Source organism: Felis catus, chromosome F1 (genome assembly GCF_018350175.1).
Source record: "Felis catus isolate Fca126 chromosome F1, F.catus_Fca126_mat1.0, whole genome shotgun sequence".
NCBI lineage: Eukaryota > Metazoa > Chordata > Mammalia > Carnivora > Felidae > Felis > Felis catus.
Window position 1 is genome coordinate 35925685 of NC_058384.1, and position 26996 is coordinate 35952680.

Here is a 26996-nt window from a genome sequence, read left to right on the forward strand (position 1 = left end):
AGAAGATAAGAAAGGGCTTTACTTTTCCTCCTCAGTGGTCCATGTCTGAATGCTTCAAACTTAGAAAATTAGGAACCGCAAGAAGGAAGTTGCACAGCTATTATTGTGCTCAGATAAATATCAAGTGTTGACTTTAAAGTATTAATGTGAAAACATGAGTTATCTCACACCACCCTCTGCGAACTTTGATATTTACTGAAAGTATTTCACTGCCCTGGCTTCCCGGCAGTGCACTGAAATTCGAAGTTTGCCTATAACCACAAATGAAAGCGGGATTTGGAGTGATACCACCATTGCAAGACCGTTTCTAAATATATGCGATTGGGCTAACCTAGCATGCTGCTTTTAATTAATGCCATTCTAATCTTATGGATTTCTACTGTTGAGGGGCAAGGTAAGTTGAAAACATGAAAACAGATCTAAATATTTTGTTCTTGTCTCAAATGTGTGTGTTGTGTGTGTGTGCGTGTGTGTGTGTGTGTATGTTTTAAAATGAATAATTATGTAAGAACATTTTGAATAAAGGATCATATTTGAATCTATTTCATCAATATTTTCTAATATGAAATTAAGAAAAAAAAATCAAATGAAATGAATCTTCTCTGTTCTTGAAGCTCCAAAGTGTGAATAGCTACCAAATACAACATTTGGGGAAGAATTCTATGATGAAAAAGCTGCAGGTAATGAAGTTGAAAAGGTCACGTATCAGTGTAATTCTCCATAAACTCTGCAATGCCACTGACTAGAGAAAGCATCCCCAGAAAAATTGGACACCTTAAAAATGTTTGCATTTTCACAGATTTGTTAATTTAAGATTTAAATATCATTAAATCAGGAACTTCCTTTTTCAATCTAATTATCATCAATAAAGAAAAATCTTTTTTAGTAAAACAGTACAGTATATCCTAATTTTTGTGTGTAATAAACTGGTGAAATGTCCATGAGTTCTTTGCTTTTTCCGAGCTCTTTAGCAAATTTGAAAGTGAAAGGAAATTGTGCATCGTTTTTTATTAAAACTATAAGCCACATCTTAAAATATGTTGAAAGCTGTCTCATCTTATTTCACGCTGAAATAAAAACCATCATATCTGAATAACTGCAAATGAAACCTCTAACAATGCCCAGGACAGCTGATTAGATCATGTGTGGAAGTGGAGTTTCAATCCTGTGTCTTGATTTCCAGCAGGGCTTTCTTTTGCTATTTTGTTGCTTGCTAAATTTTGCATACAATGGAAGTTCTTTGGGGAAGTTTCTCTTTAGTCCTCACAGAAGAGAAAAATAGGAACAGTAAAAATGCTTTACTTTGAAGATGCACCATCATGGGGTGCCTGGGTGACTCAGTTGGGTAAGCATCCATCGTTTGATCTTGGCTCAGGTCATGATCTCACAGTTCATGGGATCAAGCCCTGAGTCCAGCTCTGCCCTGACAGCATGGCGTCTACTTGGGATTCTCTAGATCCTGTCTCCCTGTCTCTCTGCTCTTCCCCCATGTGCGCGCTCTCTCTCTCTCTTTCAAAAATAAATAAACATAAAAAAAGAGATCCACCTTCATAAAAGTTATAAAACCCTATTTCTATGGATTTGAAACTTTAATTTGTTACTACATTTAGCATTGAGATGTACTCACAGGAGAACAGTTAGCTGATGGGGGTAAAAGTACTTTTTCTCCAATAGCAGTCTTAGTTGCTTAGTCTCAACTAAAAATACCAAATTCCCTGTGCACCTGGGTGGCTCGGTTGTCTGACTTAGGCTTAGGTCATGATGTCCCGGTTCATGGGTTCTAGGCCAACATCGGGCTTTCTGCTGTCAGCATGGAGTCCACTTGGGATCCTCTGTCCCCCTTTTCTCTCCCCCCTCTCCTGCTTATGCTCTCTCAAAAATAAACATTACAAATAATAACAAAAAATTTTAAAAATACAAATTCTCTGTTTAGACTATGCAGCAGCCTCTGCATATATATATATATATATATATATATATATACATGTATATATATATGTATATGTGTATACATGTATATGTACATATATATGTACATGAGTATATATATATATATACAGTTTATATATATATATATAAAACGGTGTGTCTGGTATATATTGTTTTAAACATCTGTTAGATATGACATTAAGAGGGGATTTCTAAATGGGGAAAAAGCAGAGGAAAATAAGTATAAAATGTGAGACTAATATGTAGAATTTTTACAACCCCTAACCCAGAAAAAGATCTTCATCTTCAGTCTAGTCTTCCAGAGAACCTTCAGGGAAGCTCTATCCCAAAGCTGTGTAGATGTTAAATGACCTGTCAGTTTGTATTGCATTTACGTTTAGGTACCTGTTGAGGAACTGGCCCCAAAGCAAAGGCACCATATCAAGGTAACACTTTTATAAAAACTCTGCATGCTTTCAATAGTGAAATATTTACCGAGCAATATATTATGCTGCAGGCTGCGGTAAAGCTCCAAAGAAAATGAACGCTCCGTGCCTGTCTACACCTTCCAGTGTGCTCAGAGGAAAGCAAAACACACAAATAAGTAAACAGAGAGCAAAACTGTGTGTGTGTGTGTGTGTGTGTGTGTATGCAATATATATATATGTGATATGTGTATGTATATATATAAGGCAGTGTATTTCATAGGAAACATCATAAGCTTTTATCCGAAAGCTTAGACAAGAGATATTATCTCCTACTTTTGGTGACTGGATAAGGGAGGCCTGCCAGGAGAAGTTAACTTTCAGAGCTAGCACATCGCTGTGTGCACACAGAGTATTTTCTTAATGTAGAATGAGCGTTGAAGGGTAGGTAGAAGAGGGACAATTGGAAGATGAAAGTGAAGTCCCTCTGGATGGCAAAGTATATGTAGGTAGAAATGCATGGAAATCAAATGCTGTAATTTGAGGGGAGGGCAAAGCAGATCTGAGAAAGAATTCTGGAAGGTACGGATGTCAGTGTTCTGGGGCAGGGTGGGGGTGTCTCTTCCTCCATATCTTTTCCCAAACTACCAGAGAATGACAAATGTCCAACTGTAAACCGTCAGATAAGAAAGTCCAGGTTTTGCAGGCTAAAGGCCACAGGCACCCCCCGTGTGAAATATCGTGTGACAGGGAAAGTCACCCCTAGATAAATGCCAAAAGGGAATTTTCCCAATTAACTGGTTTGGGAGCAGAATTTCTGGAAGTTGTTTCCTTTTTTTGCATGAGGGGAAAACAAAACTGCTTCATCCTCAAGCACCAGAAAAAAACAGAGGACACAGAGACTTCAGGCAGAGATTCCCCCGGGTATCATCAGCGTAGAGAAAGGAATGGATGGCCGAGCCCCCAGACCACTAGCACCTTGTGGGGACAGGTCACAACTGCTGCTGACCCCCCCCCCCTGCCGTGTTCCTAAACCGTGGGGGATTTGCTTCTAGAAGTTACTGCAAAAGAGATTTTATTCCCCCTGACTCCAAAACATAAATTGCATTGACAATGGCCTTTTCAAATACTCTTGTACTCTTAATTAGGGATCATTTTTTGTTCTCAACTAATTAGTACACTGGAAGGCACATAAGGTAAAGGAATTTGAGCTAGAAGAAAGAAAAAAAAATCAATGAGATGATTAAAATATGACTTAATGATTCACTGATGTAGGTTAATTCTTCAGTTTTGTTTTATTTTTCCCAGTGGGACATTGTGATTTTCCAAGAATCAACCATGGAATTCTTTATGGTGACAAGAAAGATCCGCCCTTTTCCTCAGTTCCTGTTGGGAAAACTTTTTATTATTCTTGTGAATATAGTTTTGTGTCTCCTTCAAAATCCTTTTGGAATCGCATAACATGCAGGGAGGAAGGATGGTCGCCAACACCCAGGTGCCTCAGTGAGTAAATGCCCTGATCAGTAGATGTGAATGTGTCATTCAGTCAATAAGATATTCCGGAAGGGATGTTGGGCTCTTGGGGCTCTTGGTGGACAATCACGGGGATCAGGACTAGAGAAGCCAGCGAAGATAAGAAATGTAGCCCTTTCTTGAAAAGCCTTTTATGAAAACCAAATGAAGAATAAATGTGTGAACTTCCTTATATTACCTAGAAGTGCTTTACACATTTTAATTTTAAAAACTGATGATTTATATGTTTAACTACTAATATGCAGTTCCTAATATTTGGTATCAGCCTGGTCATACTTTTCCTTTAAAACAAGTCTTTCTAGGGGCGCCTGGGTGGCTCAGTTGTTTGTCCGACTTCAGCTTAGGTCATGATCCCACGGTTCATGGGTTCGAGCCCTGCATCGAGCTCTGTGCTGACAGCTCAGAGCCTGGAGCCTGCTTCAGATTCTGTGTCTCCCTCTCTCTCTGCCCCTCCCCCACTCACATTCTGTCTCTCTCTATCAAAAAAATGAATAAACGTTAAAAAAAATTTTAAAACAAGTCTTTCTACATACTCATTCTGTTTTGAAACTTACTATTTGCAACAATTTGAAACTTACTATTCCTGCAATGCAAAGATTGCGTAAGTGTAAATATTTTCACTTTTATATTTTCCATAAATCCCTTCTTTTGTTCTTACAATGATATCTTTCAATGAACGTGAAGAGCAGACTCTGGAGAGAATAGATATATTAAGCAAAGAACAATGGGAGGCAGAACATATGAACCAACAAATGAGACAGTAATGGTCTTTCTCCTTCTATAAGAAACATTTAGGAAAATTGAGAGAGAAATGGGTATATTAAAATCCTGTTTTGTATCTGGAAAAGTGTATAAAAACAAAATATTTTTAAATAAAAACCACAGAACAAAATGAAATGTTAATTTACTTCCAAATATGGAATATATGACTATATTTCATATAGTAAACATCATATATATAGTAGTATGATCTAAATTCTTTTGAAATTTTGTTTTTATATGTGATTTCAGTTTTGAGAGTTTGAGATTCTTTTTAAAACATTGCAAAACACAAATTTAGTTTGCTCTTTTTTTTTTAACACTTCCACCTTGTACATTAAACAATTTTTTGGTCCTTAGGACTGTGTTTCTTTCCTTTTGTGGAAAATGGTCATTCTGCATCTTCAGGACAAACACATTTGGAAGGGGACACTGTACAAATTGTCTGTGACATCGGCTACAGCCTTCCTGGTAATACTGACATCATTACATGTTTGGAAGATGGATGGTCTTCTCCCCCCAAATGCAGTTCCACCGGTAAGTAAAATACTGTCGTTTCACATCCTGACATGTGATGCGATTTTTTAAAAGAAATATATCCAAAGAATAAATAATAAATAAATAAAATAAATATATCTATTGTCAGAAGCTAAATGTAGATTTCACCTTTTGCTTTTATCATTATGCATTTGTTTTTCAGTTCCAACTGTGTCTGATAGATGTACAGATAGCAAAGTTTGCCTGCCTACACAAATCTAATGCATGCAATAAGTAAAATTATTAGACAACACAAACACTTTGAAGGCTGTACCTTTAGGTTAAAGTAACACCCTTTTATTGTTTCTATGAAAATTGTCACATTAGTTGAAAATGAACTTAATTTAAAACTTGAGTATTGGGGTGCCTGGGTGGCTAAGTTGGTTGGGCATCCGACTTCGGCTCAGGTCATGATCTCACAGCTTGTGAGTTCGAGCCCCGCATTGGGCTCTGTGCTGACAGTCCAGAGCGTGGAGCTTTCTTCAGATTCTGTGTCTCCCTCTCTCTCTGCCCCTCCCCTGCTCAGGTTCTACCTCTGTCCTTCAAAAATAAATAAACATTAAAAATAATTAAAAAAAAACCTCGAGTATTAAGCTGAAAAGAGAGTATTTAAGTGAAAATATGTCCAATACTAGTTAAAAATGTCCTATGACTAAGATAGATTTTTATAGTTATTTTCTGTGTGTATACTAAACTCCTATGCTGAATTCAATAAACTGTCAATTTTCATGTTTAAAATATTTTGCACCTGTAAGCGTTAGGTTTATTTACGAGTGGCTTGGAATTTGGGAAACAATTCCTTTGGAAACTATAATATGATGGGATCTCCCAGATTTGGGTGAACGCTTGTAATTCTTCATCTTTAAGAGTCCCTGGCAATCACACTTAAGCCAGCTCATGGAATTCTATCCTGTTTGCACAGCTTAGTACACAACCAAAGACTCAAGAACACTCTTAAGAAAACATCTCTGGCTCTTTCTCATCATAATACGCTCTCTCTGTTCCTCTGCCCTGTAAATTCTAGCCACCATGGTCTCCGAAACTGTGATCTTGCTCTTCCCGCTGGACTCTGTATAGCTTCTCCTTCCCTGCAACACAGTCTGGAAAGTGCTACCAGAAAGCTGAAACAACCACAGATCAAACTTTGGGGTTTGGGTGGTTTTTTGTCCCCCTTTTCTTGATTATCACGGACTTGCACCATCCAGTTTCCAGTTTTTTAGAGAGAGGTTTTATACAGTTTTCTAATGTTTTCCCAGTTGGAGGCTATGCTGACACCAGCTACTCCATCTTCTCAGGAAATGAAGTCTTCTGATTGGCTTTTTTTTTTTAATGTGATTCTGCAACTTCAATATTTAAATTCTTCTAGAAAATAGAGTCTTTTTAAAGCGGCTTGAATTACAATACTCACTCGGTTATGTATTGTAAGTTAGGCCACGACCTCTTTCAATTATGAGGGGCTTGCACATGACTAATATTTGCAAAAAAAATAACAAAAGAACACATTTATTGACTTCCTACCTGAAGTGTCCAGTGGTTGAACAGGGCTCATAATTTAGAAGGCTTCAGTTATGGTATAAATACTTCATTGTCATCTCATCTCGAGCACCAGCTCTCCTTTTTGTGAGATGATGGCAATCATCAGCCCAGCAATTGTATTTTAGAAGCCTGACAACTCAATTTGACAACTCAACTCAGTAGTAACCCACTCAAGCTGGTTGCTGTGTACATTTTGTGAGACTCCGTGAGCCTTTGAAAAATTCTGTGTATCCAAGGTAGGGTGTTGGATCAAGAACACCGTGGAGAAAGTCAGGGGCAGCTGGGTGGCTCAGTTGGTTAAGCAACTGACTTTGGCTCAGGTCACGATACCACCAATTTGTGCTGTTAGCACAGAGCCTGCTTCGGATCCTCTGCTCCCCTCTCCGTCTCCCTCAAAAAATAAATAAACATGGAAAAAAAAAGAGAGAGAGAGAACACCGTGGAGAGTCAACAATGTTTCGGAACAACTGGACTCCAGCATGGGTTCTGAGAAAAATTACCTCTGGGTCCATGAGTAAATGATTACCTATTTGAGCTAAGATTACTGATCTACAAAGTGAGTATGCTGAACTATCTAGGTAACAATGATTAATGATTTTTCTTTAAATCCCTAAATTATTTCCACCGTGGTGGAAGCTCTTATTTTCTACCAACTATGTTAATTTGTTGACAAATATTTAGTGAGGAATGGCTTTTAAAAAGAATTAGAGTAGCAAGGGGAGAAATAAAGAATGGATAATGAAATGGTGGAAAGAAATACAAAAAGATGAAAAAATAGATAAGAGGAATGCAGGAAAAGAATAGAGAAAAATAAATATCTAGAACAAGAGTTCTAAACTTTCTCTGGAGCATGCACACTTTTTGTTCCCCCAAAGAAGCTGTGGAAATGCTGATAAAATCATTAATCGTTTCGTAAATCAATCATGATATGCATGTGCATTTAAATTTCGTATCCAATGTTACTAACATTGTAAATCATATGCTTTAAAGATATATTGGCTTTACTCTTAATGCTAGTCTTAAAAAGGTTTTGTTTTTGTTTTTGTTTTTTTGTTTGTTTTTGTTTTTTGTTTTTTTTGAGAGAGAGAGAGAATGAAAGAAAGAGAGGGAGTGTGTACGCACATGCGAAAGGGGTAGGGGCAGAGGGAGACAGAATCTTAAGCAGGCACCATGCCCAGCACAGAGCCAGATGAGGGGCTTAATCTCACAACTGAGAGATCATAACCTGGGCTGAAATCAAGAGTTGGTTGCTTAACTAACTGTGCCACCCAGGCGCCCTCACTAATATTTTCTTAAATATAGCAAGTAAATTTTCAGGGAAGTCTGTCTTATATCAAACTCCTTTCAAGTACCACCATGATTTTCTTACAGGAGCAAACTGTGGTTTTATTTTCCTAGCATAGCAAGGTCTCCACCAGGACAGGTAGTCAACACAAAACAATATATTAGCCTGTGTTCCAATATAGGTGTCTGCATACAGTTGCTTAAGTTGCATAAATGATATCCCCTAAAGTTGTATAGATCAAAATATGTACAAAACCTTATTGCAGTCCTGATACAATAAACCATCTATTTATTTATATCTATCTATCTACCTATCATCTATCATCATCATCTATCAACCTCTATTATCTATCTGCCTATTTACATATGTTACCATATACATACATATATATAATAGAGAGAGAGACATTGATTTCTCTCTTACAGTGACTTTTATAGGTTCAGGCAAACAAAAATTATTTTATGAATTGTTTCTAATATACATATCAATGTTACCAAGTAGTAAATTCACATTAACAGGATTACATTTAAGATTTTCTATACTTTGTTGCATCCTCTTTTGACTATAATTTATTACATTACTTGATAAAACAAATTGTTGATGCTTGTTTTTATCATCAGATCCCAATACTATGTTTGAACAGTTTTGTTTTGGCCGTTTTTTGAATTTCAACTGTACATAAACAGCTCGGAAGTATGCTATAAGCTTTAAACATTATGCTTTGATTCTCAGTTATTAAAGATGGAGAGAGCACTGTATCTGCTCTACCAGCCACTCATATACTTCTTTTTTATTTTTTGATACATGGCTATATTTAATTAAAAAATGTATTTGGGAAAAACCTTTCAAAAATGAATAAGGTCTAAAATTCTGAAGTTTCTGCTATTCTAGTGAAAGTCCTATAGGCTTCAGGGATCAAAATGATTTTTAGCATGGCTACCACACTCTAGGTCAGAGGTCATTTGTGCACATATGTGATAATACACTTACAGGCTACAGTTCAGCTGATAGAGTAAAGGCAAACTTTAAAGCTAATTTATTTAACAGAACTGCCAGAAATTGGTGCTTCAGTGTGTCATGCTATAAGGTTCCTGTGGCTGCTGTAACAAACTGGCACAAACACGATGGCTTAAACAACACAGGTCTGTTCTCTTTCAGTTCTGGAGGCTAAGACATCCAAAATCAGTTTCTCCAGGTTAAATCCAAAGTGTAGGCCGGGCTGATTCCTTCCGGTGCTCTAGCAAGGAAACTGTTTACGTACTTTGTCCAGCTGCCAGAGGCCCCTTGGTTTGGGGCCCCTTCCTCCCCCATCAAAGCCAGCAGTTTGGCTCCTTTACATAGTTTTCTCCCTGTTCCTCTCCTTTTGTGGTCACATCATTTTCTGCCTGACTTCGACTTTTCTTGCATGCCTTTTGTAAGGATCACTCTGATCAAATCAGGCACACCTGGATAATCCAGGCTAATCTCCCCATCTCCAGATCCTCAACTTGACCACATTGGCAAAAATTCTTTTGCCGTGTGAGGTAACATTCACAGGTTCTGCGGATTAGAACGTGGACATCTTTGAGGGGGTATTATTTAGCCCACCACAGTCATTTACAGTAAAAACAAGGAGCATATCGATTCATGGAACACTACTACTGAACAACTAAAGGAATAAACAGTCTGCCCAAAAACCTCTGACCTCACATGAGTTATACATGGACTCCTTTTTGTATTCTCATTGCACTGTTTCCATATCCCAATCCTCTAGAGCCAATTGTTTTACTATTTATTATTTACTATTTGGTTTTCCAGTTACGAATTCCGTGCCATTTTTGGTCTGATGCAGGACCTGGTCTGATACTCCCAAGTTAAATGAATTCTGCCTACTAGTAACCCCAAACCAGTGTGAAACCTAATGCAGGGGTCTGATTTATTGGAAATCACCCATAACACTTTATAGGAAATTACTAGATTACTGAATTGGATTTCTCTTGGGCATGCCAAAACTCTACTGACAAGAATTCTTTGCTCTCGTTTTTTTAAAAAACAATACATCTATTTATAATCTACCTTATTGTATATAAAACTTAATATACTTTACATTGTTTCCTAGAATGTTTTATTTGAGGATTTATGGCTAACTTATTTTTATTTTATTTTATTTTTTTATTTTAGAGGGAGAGAGAGCATGAACGGGGGAGAGAGACAGAGGGAGAAAGAGAGAAAATCTTAAGCAGACTCCATGTTCAGTGTGGAGCCCTATGTGGGTCTCAATCCCACAGCCCTGGGATCATGACCTGAGAAACCAAGAGTTCGGTGCTCAACCGAGTCACCCAGGCGCCCACAGTTATTTTCAATAAACTAAAAGTGTGGACTGAAGGAATAATTCTAGGTTGTAGTTTCCCTGGCATAACCCTTATTTTTTTTCCTCCTAATGGCCATATTTATTAACTTATCATGACAATATTTACTAAACAAACACTGATCTTTTCAGTGTGGTTTTTTTCATAAAAATATTTAAAATCAGATATTGTAGTTGACAGTGGTTTTTGTCTGAATCAGAATATGCTTATCCATTTTTATAAAAATTTATTTATTTTTTTGCTTAGAGAAAAAAATATATATATTAAAAATTTCTTCATGGTCCCTGGGTGACTCAGTTGGCTATGCATCTGACTTTTGTTCTTGGGTCAGGTCATGATCTCATGGTTCTGGAGTTTGAGCCCCACATTGGGTTCTGTGCTAATGGTGGAGTGCTTGTTTGGGATTCTCTCTCTTCCTCTCCCTCTGTCCCTCTCCGACTCATGCTCTCTCTTTTGCTCTCTTTCTCTCTCTCGCTCTTAAAATAAATAAATAAACTTAGAAAATAAAAAAAAGATTGGAAGCACCATAGATTTCATGGTATGTAGTGAATATTTCTGGTGTCATTTGCCCACATGCTATCGTAAGTACTTTTTTATCCAGGAAATAGAAGAAATTCTGAATATATTTCTTTTCACTAGACTCTTTTGAAAGATATTTCCTAATGGACAATAATCTAAATTTAAGGTGTCTCCATATAGCTTTAAAAGACCAACATTAAATGTTGATATAATAACAGATCTTTGAAAAGCACTTAGCCCATCCAAAATAAGATTGTTTATATGCCATGTACATTATAATATTTATGACCAAAATTAAACCTATTTTCAAGGTACCTTGAATTAAAACGGCCTCATAATTCAAAACTAAGCAAACATTACCAAATTCATAGTTGGTTATACATGCTGCAGCCACTTTAGATACTTTATTCCTTGACTTTCATCCTCTTCCGTGTCATTGGATTATTAACTCATAGTTTATAGCCAGAGACTTGGTGTTTTTATTTTAGAGCAGTTTTGGGTTTCATGACAAAATTGAGGGGGAGGTATAGAGATTTCTCTATACTACTTGTGCCACACATGCAAGATAATCTGTCCCATTTTCAACTTGACAGGCCAGGGTGCTATTGACAATTGGCACATCACAATTACCCAAAGTTCATAGCTTGCATTATAGTTCATTCTTGGTGTTGCACAAAGTCTTTGATTCAAATGCAGCCCAGAATGCCTCAGGTCATGCCAAATCATGCGCCTTTTAAATATGGTTGTACATTTTTTCCCGTATGTATTAGTTTTCTACTGCTGCTGTAACAAATTACCATAAACCTAATTACTTAAAACAATACAGACTTATTATCTTACATTTCTAGAGGTGAAAAGTCCTGAAATCAAGATACTGAATCATGTTTCCTTCCGGAAGTCCTAGGAAAGGATCGATCTCTTTGCCTTTTACAGCTTCTAGAAGCCCTTTGCATTTCTTGGCTCATGGCCCTTCATCATATCACTTCAACCTCTGCTTCTGTTGTCATGTTGCCTACTTTGATTCTGACACCTCTGCTCCCTTTTGTAAGAATCCTTGTGATTACATTGGGTCCACTACCACACGGATAATTCAAAATAAGCTCTCCATCTCAAGTCCTTTAATTTAATCATTTCTGTAAAGTCTGTTTTTCCAAGGAAAGGTAACATATTTGCAGGTTTCAGGGACTAGGACGTGGACATTTTGGGGAGGCCATTATTCTGTCTACAACACTGTGTGATAATTACACTTAAATAGAGCAGCTAGAAAATCCTACATCAGCCAAGATAAATTATTTTCAATAGCTTTTTTTTTTTTTGCAATTGGATAAGAAAGGGAATGTAAACAACCAGTAAGTAAAGAACTGTCATGCAAAATTATTGGAATGAAACACAGAGATGCATGGGTACAAATTTTACTAAAGCTGAGTGAGTCACATTCCAGGGGGTTTGTACAAACTGTTATTAAACTATTAAATTGCCGATAACAATGTATAAAACTGGCTAGTTTAAATAGTATTTCTGAGATTTAATTAGAAAATATTTCATCATATTTTTGTGCTTGATTTGCGAGTATTTGTCTTGAATGTCATTTGTATTTTTACATGTGAATTTCAATATCTAATTTTGTAAGTGAACCACGAATGCAGATTAGAAGAGAAAAATACACATACATATTCATATATATATATATCCATTTTTACCTGAACCAGAAGGCATTCATAATGCATTGGTATTTAGAAAGTTATTATAGATGTGGTTTAGAAAGATATTAGAGATGTGGTTGGGTATAATGGAAAGATTCAGAACACCTAGAAGCAACTTAGCCATGTTGCTTAGCCATTTTTTTGAAAAAGTCCATATACTACATACAGCTCCCCATTCGTAAAATCAGGAATGTTTTTGTTTTTTAATGTTCCCTCCTACTTAAAATGTACTAGATGTGTCTTCTTTGGGCCATTCCAGTTATTAACTTTTTAAACATATGTATCATTTAGTTAAATATGCTGCATTTTAATTTTTATTACTTGAAAGAATGATTTTCATGTGATCTGAGTGTGAAAAACATTCATATGCTATTTTATAGACAAATAATAAAAGTTATTAAAATTATCTTTAATTCAATAAGTGAAATAATTTATAAGTAACTGCTCAAACCGTATTTATTATGGTCCTGAGGAGATTGTCATACAAAATTTTACTTTGCTGTTCAAAATGTTAATTTCTTAAAAGGGGCTTACACATATTTATTGGGTGTAAATAATTAGCTTATTTTTTGAAGGTAAGAATATAAGCATCTCTGCGTATGAAGTCCCCCTAATCTTATTTTTTTATTGCACATATTAAATTTAATTTCACAATGATTATTTCACACATATTTATTTACTTTTATTTTTTTTAGATATAGAATGTCTTGTTCCATTTTTAGAAGCTAACATACATGTTTATCCAAAACAAGAAAAATACACACCTGGAGATGTGTTGCAATTTTCCTGCAGACAAGGACTTGTAAGAGTTGGACCAGATTCAGTTCAATGCTATCATTTTGGATGGTCACCTAATTTTCCAACATGTAAAGGTCAATATTTATTTTAGAGCTGATGAAACAACTTATAAAATTTTATATTAATGTCTATGTATTTTATCGGATCTTATATCTATAATCTGACAAACTGCAAAAAAATGGCAAAAGTAGTATTTTAATTGAGAAGAAGGAGGGATGCTGGGTCATAGATTAGTTATGTTTCCTTTATCAAGGGGTAATTCTACCTCTGTGCTTTGAAATATGTAATGGAGTTTTATAGATCAAAATATAGTCACCGGGACTGAGAAATGTTAGGGATTTTTCCCCAAACTCAATTTAAAAAAAGAATACTGTAAAAAATATTGTGTGGGCCTTGTTATATTTTATTAAGTAATTAAGAAGTCATCAAATAAACATATGGATTATTCAATATAAAAGAATTATGATTTTTTTACTTGCTTCAGATGACATTACTTTTTCAAAATTTTTGATAGTTATTTAATATATTTAAAGATATTAATTAATAAAAACTATAATTGCATATGTATATCATATCACATATTTGACAACTACTTACTTTTATATGATATCCAGATCATTGAACTACTTTAAAATCTTCAAGGGTACAATTAATATCTTGGTTATAATAACCTGCACAATATGGGGGGGTAGGCGCAATCAGGATATTTGCATATAGAAAGAAGATAAGATTGCCCTAAAAATTGTTAACTTAAAGAAATGCAATAAGATGTTTTGTATATGCTGGTCAGTGCTCTTATTTCTTAGGTATTCTGAAGAATTTAGAAGTCAAATCTTACTATGTCCGTCATTTACTTTAAATTACTTCACAAAAACATTAATTGGGCAAAATGTAACATTCATATATATCTGGGTGATCGGTATACGTGTTCATCGTGCATCTTTCTTTGCTCAGAATTATTTATAAAAGAGGCATCAATATTTGAGAAAAAGAATAGACTTTACGCAATACACTATGTACACTATAAAAAGCAAACCTGAAGAAAATAGGAATGTAGCATAAATGTAATTTAGTTCTAGGTCAACCAAAATAGTAACTCCACGTTTTGCCAGATTTGTGAGACTAAGCATTATTCAAACAATTTCTTTATGATAGAGCAAGTACAGTCATGTGGTCAACCCCCTCAACTCCCCAATGGTAAAACAAAACAGATAAGGAAAGAAGAATATGAACACGGTGAAATGGTGGAGTATGATTGCAATCCCGCTTTTCTAATGATGGGACCTAAGAACATACAGTGCATCGATGGAGAATGGACAAATCTGCCTACTTGTTTTGGTAAATAGATGTTAGTGTTTAAATTTTTTTTTTCCAACGTTTTTATTTATTTTTGGGACAGAGAGAGACAGAGCATGAACGGGGGAGGGGCAGAGAGAGAGGGAGACACAGAATCGGAAACAGGCTCCAGGCTCTGAGCCATCAGCCCAGAGCCTGACGCGGGGCTCGAACTCCCGGACCGCGAGATCGTGACCTGGCTGAAGTCAGACGCTTAACCGACTGCACCACCCAGGCACCCCTAGATGTTAGTGTTTAAACACAACAGTTTAAACTTTGCACTTTTCATATATATATATATATATATATATATATATATATATATATACATGTATATATTTGAAATATTTTAAAAGTTCTTTTATTACATTTTCTTAGAACACGTGAAAACATGTGGATATGTACCTCACCTCAAGAATGGCTATGCCCAGCCCTCAGTCCCTCCCTATCGACCTGGTGTTTCTGTGGAACTGCACTGCAGAAATGCATATACAATGGTTGGAAATAATGTAATTACTTGTATTGATGGAATGTGGACTGAACTTCCCAAGTGTGTTGGTGAGAATACATTTCTTAAGTTTGTATTTGATTGTTTATAATTTTTTAAGTCAATAAATATAGTCACACCAGCACATGCTGGTGCCCATCAGGTATTAAACAGGATATAAGATACTTACTAAGTTTGTTTGCTCCTAATTACTTAAGAAAGTGAATTTGGAAAGATTTTCTTTGACCTATGAACACTGTGAAAAATTACTGAGATGCTAAGAGCTCTGTGAACCAGGAGAGTTTGGGACTTCTGCTTCGGAGTAGCATCAGATTGCTTTTCCTAGGTATCTACTGCTGGATCCTATCTTCACCATGTGATGGAGCTTTGCAAAATGGATTTTCCTTAGCTTCTGGATAAGCCATGTTCTTTTAAATCTCTGTGCCCTTCCTCATTCGTGCCTTTGCTCTCTTCCTGAAATGTCTTTCTCCGCTGTAATCATATGCAAAACTATTCACCTTTAAGAGTCAACTCAAAATTCACTCACCTCTGTAACCTCTCCTGGTTTATTTTCCAGTACCCATATGCTCATCTCAAAATTCTAGTAGAATGATATAGCCTCTCCACTGTGTTGTCTGTCTGTACATTTATCATTGTCATGTACCTAATAGATACTTGTCTTCCGTTTAGATTATAAAGTGCCAGAATATCAGGGCTCATCTGTATGGACCCAATCTCTAATTCACTGCCTGAGTAATCATTCGCTTAGGTTTGCATAAAGTATTTTATGCAATACTTTATTACTTTATTTGCATAAAGTGTTAAGATTCCGTGTCAGTAACTCATTTCATAATTATTTTTGGTTGTTATCCCACAAGTTCCTCCTCTGGGGCACGGTGCACTTGGTATCAGCTCTCTTTTTTGTCTCACATACCCACACTCTACCTTCTGTTGGTCTAGACTTTGTCATACACATAGGAAGTCTATATAGACGCTGCTTGACATTTTGATTGAATTAATGTCTCAAAACTTGTCCTCATCTCTCCTCCTGAGCCTAAACGTGTTGCAGTCCCAGAGGGGTTCTAGATGAGAAGGCATAGCCAAGGTACTTTGATTCAATTTTTGGTTAAAGTTGAAAAAAATGGGGAAAAAAAGAATGCTGTAAAACCTCTGTGTTACACTATTCACAATTGATATTTTTGACATTATTTGCTTTAAATATTTTGTAATAGAATAAATCATTGAAATGAAAACATGAAAGAAAAACAGAAGTATCCATTATCCTATCATCCTCCCAAGGGAAATTCCAATCAAGCAGAAAGTAGAATTTGTACTTTCCATTCTACTTTTTGATATATATATATGTGTGTGTGTGTGTGTGTGTGTGTGTGTGTGTGTGTTGGAGGAAATTTTTGTGTTTTTTCCCCTAAGCTTATGCAAAATTATTGTCTACTTGCAAAGTGCTTTTTTCTTCAACATTGTAATTTTACTGTGTTGTAATCTACCTTGAGAACGTATCTTGCTTTATCACTTCATTACCCTATTGGAAATGGAAATTGTTTTTTTTTTTTTGTCCTGGTATAAAAGACGTGCTTCAGTGTTTCCTAAAACATACATCTGCAAGTGGAATTGGTATTGGATTGTAGATACTTTTGATTTTACAAGGTACTGCCAGATATATACGGAGACCTTACTCCTCTTGCCCTCACTTGATATTTTAATATTTTTGAACAGGCACCAAGACGGTGGGTCAGAATCATTTCTCGCATTTAATTTCATTTGTCTGACTGATAGTAATATTGAGTGTAAATTCAAGTATTTGTCGGTAGCTAGATTTTCTCTTACGTGCAATGAACATTTTTCTTTAACTTTGTGTTTTCTTTCTCCTTTTAAGATTTGAGTTCTGCATTAAATATTCTAATTACATTGCAAACGTTTTAAAGTTTTAAAGTTTTTTTTGCTTTATTTTCTCTATGATGCCTTTTTCATTGGAGGGTTTTGTTTAAACTCAATTGTCAATCTTTCTTTTTTCAACTGTTTTCATGTTTGTGTGTATCTTGTTTAGGAATCCCTCATTTTTTAGGTGCATAAATATATTCTCTTTTATTCTAAGGATTAAAATCTCATTACTAAGATTTATTTTTTTAATTTATTTGTTATATTTATGTTGTATTAGAGTACTTTTTTTTGTGTCGATGTGGAAAACTATGTCAATACTAAGTGAATTGTCTGTTCTATTTTCTACTAATATTTATTTCCCCCATGCCATTTACTAGTACCCTATTTATATCTATTTCTAGATTATCTATTCTGTTCCCTTAACCTGTTTGTCTATTTTTATAGTAATAGGGAAAAAATCATTATTATTACAGCAATCTTTTTTACTTATTATAATCACCGCAACTATTCTTTAAAATGCCCGAATCTTTCTGTTTTATTTTATTTTTAATTTTTTTAATGTTTATTTTTGAGAGAGAGAGAGAGAGAGAGAGAGAGAGAGAATGAGCAGGGGAGGTGCAGAGAGAGGGGGAGACATAGAATCCGAAGCAGGCTCCAGGCTCCGGGCTGTCAGCACAGAATCTGATGCAGGGCTCAATCTCACAAACCATAAGATCATGACCTGAGCTGAAGTCAGACGCTCAACTGACTGAGCCACCCAGGCGCCCCTCTATCTGTATTTGAAAACTAAATTCTTTGATAATTCTCGTTCAATTTTGTTTGGGATTACATGAAATTTGTAAATTTGGCCAGAATTGCAATTTTATTTATTATTGATTCTTCCTCCCATGAATATAATGCATCAATCTATTTAGTCAGGTCTTATATTAAAATTTATATATAATAATATACATTTCTCATTAAAATTATTTCTAAATAAGCTTTTCCCTAAGTTCTTTGGGATTCTATTGATAAAATAAATGAGATCTTTTATTAATTTATATATTTGAAGAGTTATAATTTCTATATACAGGATTATATTTTATTTTGTATATTGGTTTTGTTTCCAGCAATCTTGCTAAATTCCCATATTAGTTCTAATAATGAATTTGGATATTTTATTTTTATAAATAATCACAACTTAATCTCTTTTATTTTATTTCTTTAGTTCATGAAACTATCTCTACATGGTCCAGAAACAACCACCAAAATAACAACCATGTAGCCTGAGTTCTATTTATGTCTGGGATATTTGGATTCTCCTCTTAGAGAAAGAGTTGAAGGCAGGACCTAGGAACTAGGCCTGATTCTTACTCTTCCTATGCCTCTAAATCTTTTAACTCTATTCCAGATTTTCTGATCAGCTTGTCCATTTTCTTCCGCAGAAGCAGTGAAATCTATTTCAGGTTTTTCTATCAATCCATCAGGCTGTGTGCTGTGCTCTCTCAACTGCATTTAAGCAGTCTTGGGCTCTCAGCCGTAATGTACAAGTATGTGCAAGTTTTGTCCTGATGCCCTCAGATACTGTTCTCCTTCGTCCTATCTCCAGCAATCTCAAAATATGAAAGCCTTTCATTCTGAGCTTTAAAAACTGGCACTCTCTGTTGCTGTTCTTCAAGATTCTAAAGTGGAAAACCCAGACCCACTCTCTTCCCTCATTTCCTAGACTTTTGGATTATCAACTGACCTACCCACTTCTGGTGATGAAAACTGTCACTGTTGTGCTTCTTTAAGCCTGGCAGACAACTTGGCCACTGGTAATTCATGATGACCTACAGGGAGGGAATGTTTTTCAGCCCCGAGAGACTGGGCTCTGTTATAAAAAGGTGTAAATTGTGCTCATGGTCAACAATTATTATATGAGGGAAATACAGATACCCAATCCCTAGCATCACATAGGGGAGATTTAGAACATGGATTAAAAAACAATTGGAAGAAAAGCAGTAGCAGAGCAATTCGTGTCTCATTATGCCATCCTTGGACGCGCTAAGGAAAGATTCCGTGATGAGCTACATATTTATGGACAAAAGGGAAGAATCGTAACAATAAAAACTATAGACAAGCATGTGGCCCATTGTGAATGCATGTTCTAAGGCTCAATAGTGTTGTTATCAGGGGGTTCTTCCTGTGAGCACACTCTGAGTTCTCGGGTCAGGGTCTTTACTGAGCTTCTGAAATGTGGGAGTAATTGAACCTCGAGGGAAATCCAGACTTATCTCTCCTAGTACTGTACTTCCCACAGATATGTGGTTATTTAGTGGGAAACAATCAGATACAACTATCTTTTCATGGCCTTTAAAAACTAGGCTGAAGTTTCATAAGGACTGTTCTCCAGTCAAAACCCTGGGCCAGACTAATCCATCTTGCATTCCCATTTCCTAAACAACTTTGACATATTTTTCTGTCATTCAAAATGGAACACAGCTTTGCATTTTCTTTCTCATTTTTTCAACAGCCAGTATAGCCTACGCAATGAAATTAAGAGTAGTTTTATGTGATATGGCCTAAAGGCATCAAACATGATTTCATCATACCGCTAATATTTCAGATATTTTACTGAAATAATTGCTAGTTTCTGTTCAATATTCTGCTCATGTATCCATATTTTCCTTTTGAATAGCAACCGACCAACTTAAGGGTTGCAAAATACCAAATTTTTATCGAAGAAAACTGATAAGTCCGTGGATGCCTGAATATAATCATAATGCCAGAATAAATTACAGATGTTTGGGGAAGAGTGCACAGATGCAAATATCCTGCATAAATGGAAACTGGTATCCTGAACCAAACTGCAGAGGTAAGCTTTGTTTTAGAGATATTTTTGTAAGAGAAAAAAAAAACAGATTTTGTAGGACTTATTTCATCTTTATCAGAAAATTTCTCTTGTAATTAGCATGTTTTTAAATTAAATTGTTTGTTGCATCACATAAATTTTTAAGTTGATGGTGAAGATAGAAACTACTCACAACACTATTTTCAAATATTGTCACTTAAGAGCCCTTGCCTTCTGGTAAAGGTGATGAAGTAAACCCATTTTTACTCTATTACAATCTCTTGAATGATAAAAGAAAAAAAAAAAAGAACGGTAAAAATAGAACAAAAACTCAATCTTCAATGATATTGGGAAACAACTAAAACCCAAATGACACACTGTGAAGGTTAAACTAACAGACATGACAAAGTCTGGACCAAAAGTAGAAATTAGTCTGGGAAGAAAAATGATCAAGGAATTATTTTCCTAATATTAAATCTCACATTCCTCAAAGGCTTGTTTTCAAATTATTTAATTTGAGCAACAGGATTATAAATTACAAACAATTACAAAGTGGGCACCATATTAAATTAAAGTAAACCAGGCATAGAAAAGATATAATGCTTACAGAGAAATAACAAGATAGAGAAAACAGAGTAGACTTCAGACTTCTCACCAGCAATAATATAAGAAGCCAGGATAAAATGGAGCAATATATTCAAAGTTCTTAGAAAAAGTAATTGGTGGGGCGCCTGGGTGGCTCAGTTGGTTAAGCATCCGACTTCGGCTCAGGTCACGATCTCACTGTCCATGAGTTGGAGCCCCGCGTCGGGCTCTATGCTGACTGCTCAGAGCCCGGAGCCTGTTTCAGATTCTGTGTCTGGCTCTCTCTCTGACCCTCCCCCGTTCATGCTCTGTCTCTCTCTATCTCAAAAATAAATAAACGTTAAAAAAAAATTTAAAAAAAAAAAAAGAAAAAGTAATTGGCAACCAGTGTTTTCCATACCCAAAGTATTTACTGATGATTAAAAAATAAATACATGTTTAAACACAGGAAAGATGAAGGGAATTTACCACTCAAAATCATCCTTTGAAATAAATCATATAAAATATATATCGGCAAGATGAAATATTAATTCTTAACAAAAGAATGTGGTATTATCAGAAATCGTGAGGGTAAAAAGTAAAATATATTAAATTTAAAGAAGTAATAGTTTCAAGAAGCTAGGGTAACTATATTTTGTTTAAAACAACTAAAATGTTTTTATTTTTGTTAAATTTCTTTATTCAATATATTTTTATTTTTATGTAAGGAAGTGAAGTATTGCTCTGAGTGTTTCAACCATTTTAAAGCCTTTTCTGTGCCCATGTAATGTTTAAATTAATCTGTTATTGTGCATTAAATAATTCTCATAAGTTTCAAATATTAATACCCTATAGATTACTTTTTATAACCACAAAGAATATTTAAAAGTAATAATAATATCTATCTACTTCCTTACCCTTCATTTTGTGAAATAATTCACTCCCAAATAACCTAATAACAAGTGTTTACGCTACTAAGAACTATAATTCTCAGAGCATATAGTAAAACCCCTTAGAGGCAACCTAACCAAAATTTAGAGTGAAATGTATAGCCTTAAAATAATAAGTTTGGATCTAGTATCTATCATCTATCTATCTATCTATCTATCATCTATCTTTCATCTATTATCTATCTCCCCTAGGCTAGGAAAAGTAAACTCCAGATATTAGGAGGCAAAATAATAAATGTAAAAGAAGATATGAATGAAATAGAATATTTTACTTACAGCTGATCTGGGAAATAACAATAATTTTATAAAGGTTAAGGAGCAGACCTAGCTAATCAATTCTACTTTAGTCAAGAAGAATGGTGGGTAGGTCCAAATAAACATTTCTATAAGCCAAAATTAGATGAATATACAAATATAAGAAAAATAATATAAGAATACAGTTTTGAAAATGAAGGAGTTAAAAACATTAATTGAAAAGGAAAATACCATGAAAAGGGCATTTACAGATCTTAGGAGAATGCTGTTTCTGGAGATTTCCCTTAACCTAGGGTAGTTGTCTTGACAAAGTTCTAGCAATCCTGGATTTCAAGTCCATTTTTCCATTGGAGTTATTTCACTCCCCACAGTTGACTTTTCATGGAAAGCCCTTTTAAGACAACCCACAGCTAGCCTTTACCTGTGGTTTCCATCCTAGCCACTGAGATTTGGAAATGGAAAATATCACCAGTGCAGGCATGCCTTTAGGTGTTACCAGACAGACTACTTCAGTTATTCTCAAATTTCAAGTGTGAGTCAGAAACTGTTCTTTGTACCATTAATTCCCTGGGAAAAGCAGTTGTATAGAAGCTTCCTACTTTCACTTGGCCTAAGCGGAATGTGATTTTACCCTTCTGTCTCCCATGATATAACATGCAGACAGCACCCTTTAAGGAAACCTTTACTACTGGCTCTTTAAAACTCATCCTTTTAGCCTCTCATGCGTGCAATACCAGTTTAATGGGAGCAGAGCATAATTTATAATCTCTTGGCATGTCTTTAAAAAGTTTTTTATTGGGGTGTCTGGGTGACTCGGTCAATTGAGCATCCCACTCATGATTTCATCTCAGGTCATGATCTCATGGCTTGTGAGACTGAGCCCCACGTCAGGCCCTGTGCTGAAAGCATGGAGCCTGCTTAGGCTTCTCTCTCTCTGCCCCTCCCCTGCTTGCATGCTCTCTCTGTTTCTAAAAAAAAAAAAGTTTTTTATCATCTCATTTTAAATCTTGGTATCATTGAATTTGGAAGACCAGGCAAAGGAAAGAAGAATATTCTTATTTTAAAGCTTTGTGTTGCATATACAAACACGTATGGGTCTCAAAACATCATAGTTCATGAAAAAAGCAAGTTGCCTTATGATATGCTATAGTATAGCCCTTATAAATGCTAAAAAATAAATAAATTCACAGACACGAATTTTTCTTGTTTTCCAGATATCAGTAACATTGTCTTCTTCCTTTTCTTAATAAAAGAAACTAGATTCTGCAGCTGTAATAAAGTTCCTCTTGTGGCCTCACTGGTTTCCTCATTTTTCCTTCTACTTAATCACATATGTGTAATTTCTAGTTTTTATTTTCTCTAAACACATACATGTGAATCCACATTTAATATCCACAAGAGGAACTTTACTATAGCTGTAGAATCTAGTTTCTTTTATTAAGAAAAGGAAGAAGACAATGTTACTTATACCCGTAAAACAAGAAAAATCAAGATAAACTATGAAATTATAGTTTTTTTTTCATTTGAGAGAGAGAGAAAGAAAGCATGTGTGAGTGGGCAGAGGGGCCGGGGGAGGGGGTAGAGAGAGAGAGAAAGACAGGGGGAGAGAGAGAGAGAGAGAGAGAGAGAGAGAAGAGAGAGAGAATCTTAATCAGGCTGGATGCTCAGCGCAGAGCCCAATGCAGGGCTTGATCCTATGACCCTGGGATCATGACCTGAACCCAAATCAAGAGTGACTGAGCCACCTAAGCACCTCTAAAATTATAGTTTTTTTTCTTTTTAACAGTCTTATCAGAGAGCTAAGAAACCAACGAATGAAATTCCAGAATATAATATGCCCCTCCAAGGAAAAAACAAGTCACATTGCTGCTTTTATCCTTCCTGGAACAGTGAAAGGATGAGAAAGCCACCAGAAACATAAACATAAATAAAATAGCAGAGGTTTATTGTGGGGTTTTTTTTTTAACATTTATTTACTTTTGAGAGAGAGAGAGCACTAGTGGGAGAGGGGCAGAGAGAGAGAGAGGGAGACAATCTGAAGCAGGCTCCAGGCTCTGAGCTGTCAGCACAGAGCCCGTTGCAGGGCTCAAACCCACGAACCGTAAGATCATGACCTGAGCCGAAACTGGACGCTTGACCAACTGAGCGACCCAGGCGCCACAAAATAGCAGAGTTTTAAAAGAAAATTTACAAGTGGTATGAAGGCTAGCACAACTGTTAGAATTTCCAGAGTCCTGAAACAAACAACCAAAACATCTGTCAACCTTTTCCAAGTGCCCTGCTAAAGTCTGATGTTAGGGTTAGAAAATAAAAGGAAAGCATCTGGGAAATCTGTCTCCCTCTGATCCTCAATGTTGAGATGATTTCAGAATGCTCACCTCTCTTTTCTTGGAGTTTCCTTTGGGGTCCTGAGTTCCATTTCCATATTATATTTCCTGGTCAGTTCTTCATCTTGGCAAGATCGACACAAAAAGTCTTGGGGAAAAGAAAATGGGATTATTGCTTTATTGCTGCTTAAATCCCAGAAGTTTTTTTGCGTAAATTTTTTCACTTCCTGACAACCCCCCTTCTCCTTTCCAGTCTACTCATACCCTTAACTCCATTTGGGGAAAAAATGTAGTTTGGGCCAAATGACAAAAACAAGACATCCTGCCGCTCTCATTCCCCATGATGCTTTATGTTTGTCTGAGAGAGCCACTCAAGTGACTCTGGAATAAAACATATCTGCCTATATGGAGAAGCAGCAGCATTAAAAATATTACACCTTAATGGTACTTCATTATTAATCCTATTATCATATCATACACATTAATACCTATTCTGTATTGTTGATTTCACATCAGAACCTAATATGTTTGTGTATTAGATAAGGCGGTATATAATGTACCATTCCTCCACTGCTGGTTGTCAGATTACTGATAGTTTTAATACTAAAAATTTTATAAAATATACAGAACACATTAACAATGGTATTTAAAATCCCCAAATATTCGATATGAGCTAGATAAAAATCATAAACATTTGATTTATTGCATCAACTTGATTTTCTTAAAGGTTGTACGTATAGATAATAAAATTTTATTTCCAGAATGAGGTAGAAAACTGAGGAGGAAGCTTCACTGAAAGCTGAAAGAAGAGTTTAATGACAATTTCGAGAAATGGTGGTAGGTGGCAGGTGGAGATTAGGTGAGGATATTATCAGGTGGCAAATATTTGTCACTCAAATTGCCAGACTTATTTTTTCTTTTTTTATTTCACAGAGAGAGAATGAGAGCAAGCGTGAGTGGGGGAGAGGGACAGAAGGGGAGAGAGAGAGAGAGAAAGAGAATTTTAAGGAGGCTCCACACTCAGTGCAGAGCCCAATGTGGGGCTCAATCCCACGACCCTGCGATCACGACCTGAATCGAAATCAAGAGTTGGACGCTCAACTGACTGAGCCATCCAGGCGCCTGCCAGACTTACTCTTAAGAAACACAACAAAGTCCTTCATTTTACAGACCAGGAATACAAGACCCCAAGAAGTCACTTAGCCAAAATCAAGACTGGAACTCGTTTCTTGGTTCTTATATTAGTGCTGTTTCAACTACACTATATCTATACTAGGTTGAAATTTCTAAAGACAATGTCCATACTTCTGTAAGGAAAGTAAGTTGGACAAATGACATAATCATGCATAATATTTTTACCTAAAATATAATAGCAATGATATTTGAATATTTAACTTGGTTAGTTGGGACTTGGTTTACATTTTTTAAATTATTATTTATATGTTTGAGATTACAGACAATGTCAACCTTCCTATTTCCCTATATTGGGACTTCTAGGAGGTAAACAGCACATGGTTGCTGATTCCCAAGATTGGCATCACACACCTTGATGCTCGCTCAGTCAAGAGTCTTGATGAAATTCAACAAGTATTCATCCTTGTGACTTTGTATTTAAATAAAAATATTTGCGCACCTAAACAGAAATGAATAAATGACACTACAAAATTCTTCAACAAAGGGGAAACGGGACACCCAAAGTAGGAAAACGTCTACGTAACAGAGCAAACTGCCCCATCTATCTATTGAATGTGTCTTATCTTCTTTTCATGTACTTTTCATGGCTTGTCCTCTGGCCTATGAGCCAGACTTCACCAACAGAAAATGTGCAATAACAGTAATATCAGGCTATTCTTTATCTTCTTTTGCAGAGTTAGTTATTGAGCCAAAACAGATAATTAAAGACTGACCCTGTTAAAGGTTGACTAGAATAATGATGACACTGGAATGAAATTCTTTTATGCCATTATATTTCTTCAACCAATAAACAAATAGGGCAAGTCCTATAGAGCATAGAAATATGCATGAGTGGTCCCACCTCTCAGAGAACCCTCCGGGTTTTCACAGAAATAGCTTTTGTTTACAGTATTTGAAGCATAGAATTCTAATGTGCCTTCCTTTCCTTGAAAAAATAAACCCGATGTAAAATTCAGGTTCCAGGTAGCATGTGTGTTTTTGCTGAAATTATACTGATCTGAGGTTCTATTCACATAATTTTGGAAATGTTTACTACAAATTATTAGTATATTTTTAAATGTAGTGAAACCAGGAGAGATAAGCTCACTCTTCTATATTGGTTTTAAAAGGAAGTAGTATAGTAGGAGATAAAAAATATGTATTAATTTCTTTGTAATAATTTTGAAGGGAAGTACCACTTTAGCAGCTTCTGTCCTGGGGTGGGGGGTGGGGAATGAACTGAAGGAGAACACTATATGACTCCAGGTCAGGAGGTGGGACTGTGGCTCAGTTAATGATGTTTTGGCATCCAAATTGGCCATTTAAAATTTATCCCTTAGAACAAACCAAGCAACCAAAAGTAAGTTAATTTCTACTCAAACAGAAGCATTCTAATTACATTGATCACCAGTCATTGTCATGTTTAGAACAAAAGGCAAATCGCGAAAGCTTTTATTGAGATCAAGGGTTAGGTTATTAAGGGAAGTCTTAATTGGTTCTCTCATTACTATTACCAATTTAATTTTTTTGTGTTCACTTGTTTGAATAACATGTACATAACTTATTTGAATCATATAAATTAGCTAGAAAAAACTAAAAGGGTTAATTTGTACAAGAGACAGAATAATGAATAGGAAATAGAAGGAACACCAGAGAAATTTTAATCTGATGGTTGTACCCCAAAAGTGCTTGTTAAACCTTAAACTATGTTAACATAAAGTACATTTGTCACTATAGCATCATGTATATACATAAAAATATACATACACACACAATTGTTATACTGAAATATACTGAAATATTATCTTGAGCTGTTTTCTTT

At 35.6% G+C, this 26996-nt stretch overlaps 1 protein-coding gene across 1 annotated transcript in view; it reads left to right on the forward strand.

Annotated features, from left to right (window-relative positions):
- The first annotated feature begins 215 nt into the window (after nt 1-215).
- CFHR5 (complement factor H related 5) overlaps nt 216-26996 on the forward strand; it is a 31329-nt gene continuing 4548 nt past the window's right edge. Inside the window, exons 1-7 of the mRNA XM_019821926.3 lie at nt 216-394; nt 3663-3857; nt 5007-5183; nt 13270-13446; nt 14528-14710; nt 15086-15265; nt 19753-19929. Of these exons, the coding sequence (XP_019677485.2) occupies nt 337-394; nt 3663-3857; nt 5007-5183; nt 13270-13446; nt 14528-14710; nt 15086-15265; nt 19753-19929 (1147 nt within the window). The 5' untranslated portion in view covers nt 216-336. The remainder of the gene's footprint in view (nt 395-3662; nt 3858-5006; nt 5184-13269; nt 13447-14527; nt 14711-15085; nt 15266-19752; nt 19930-26996) is intronic.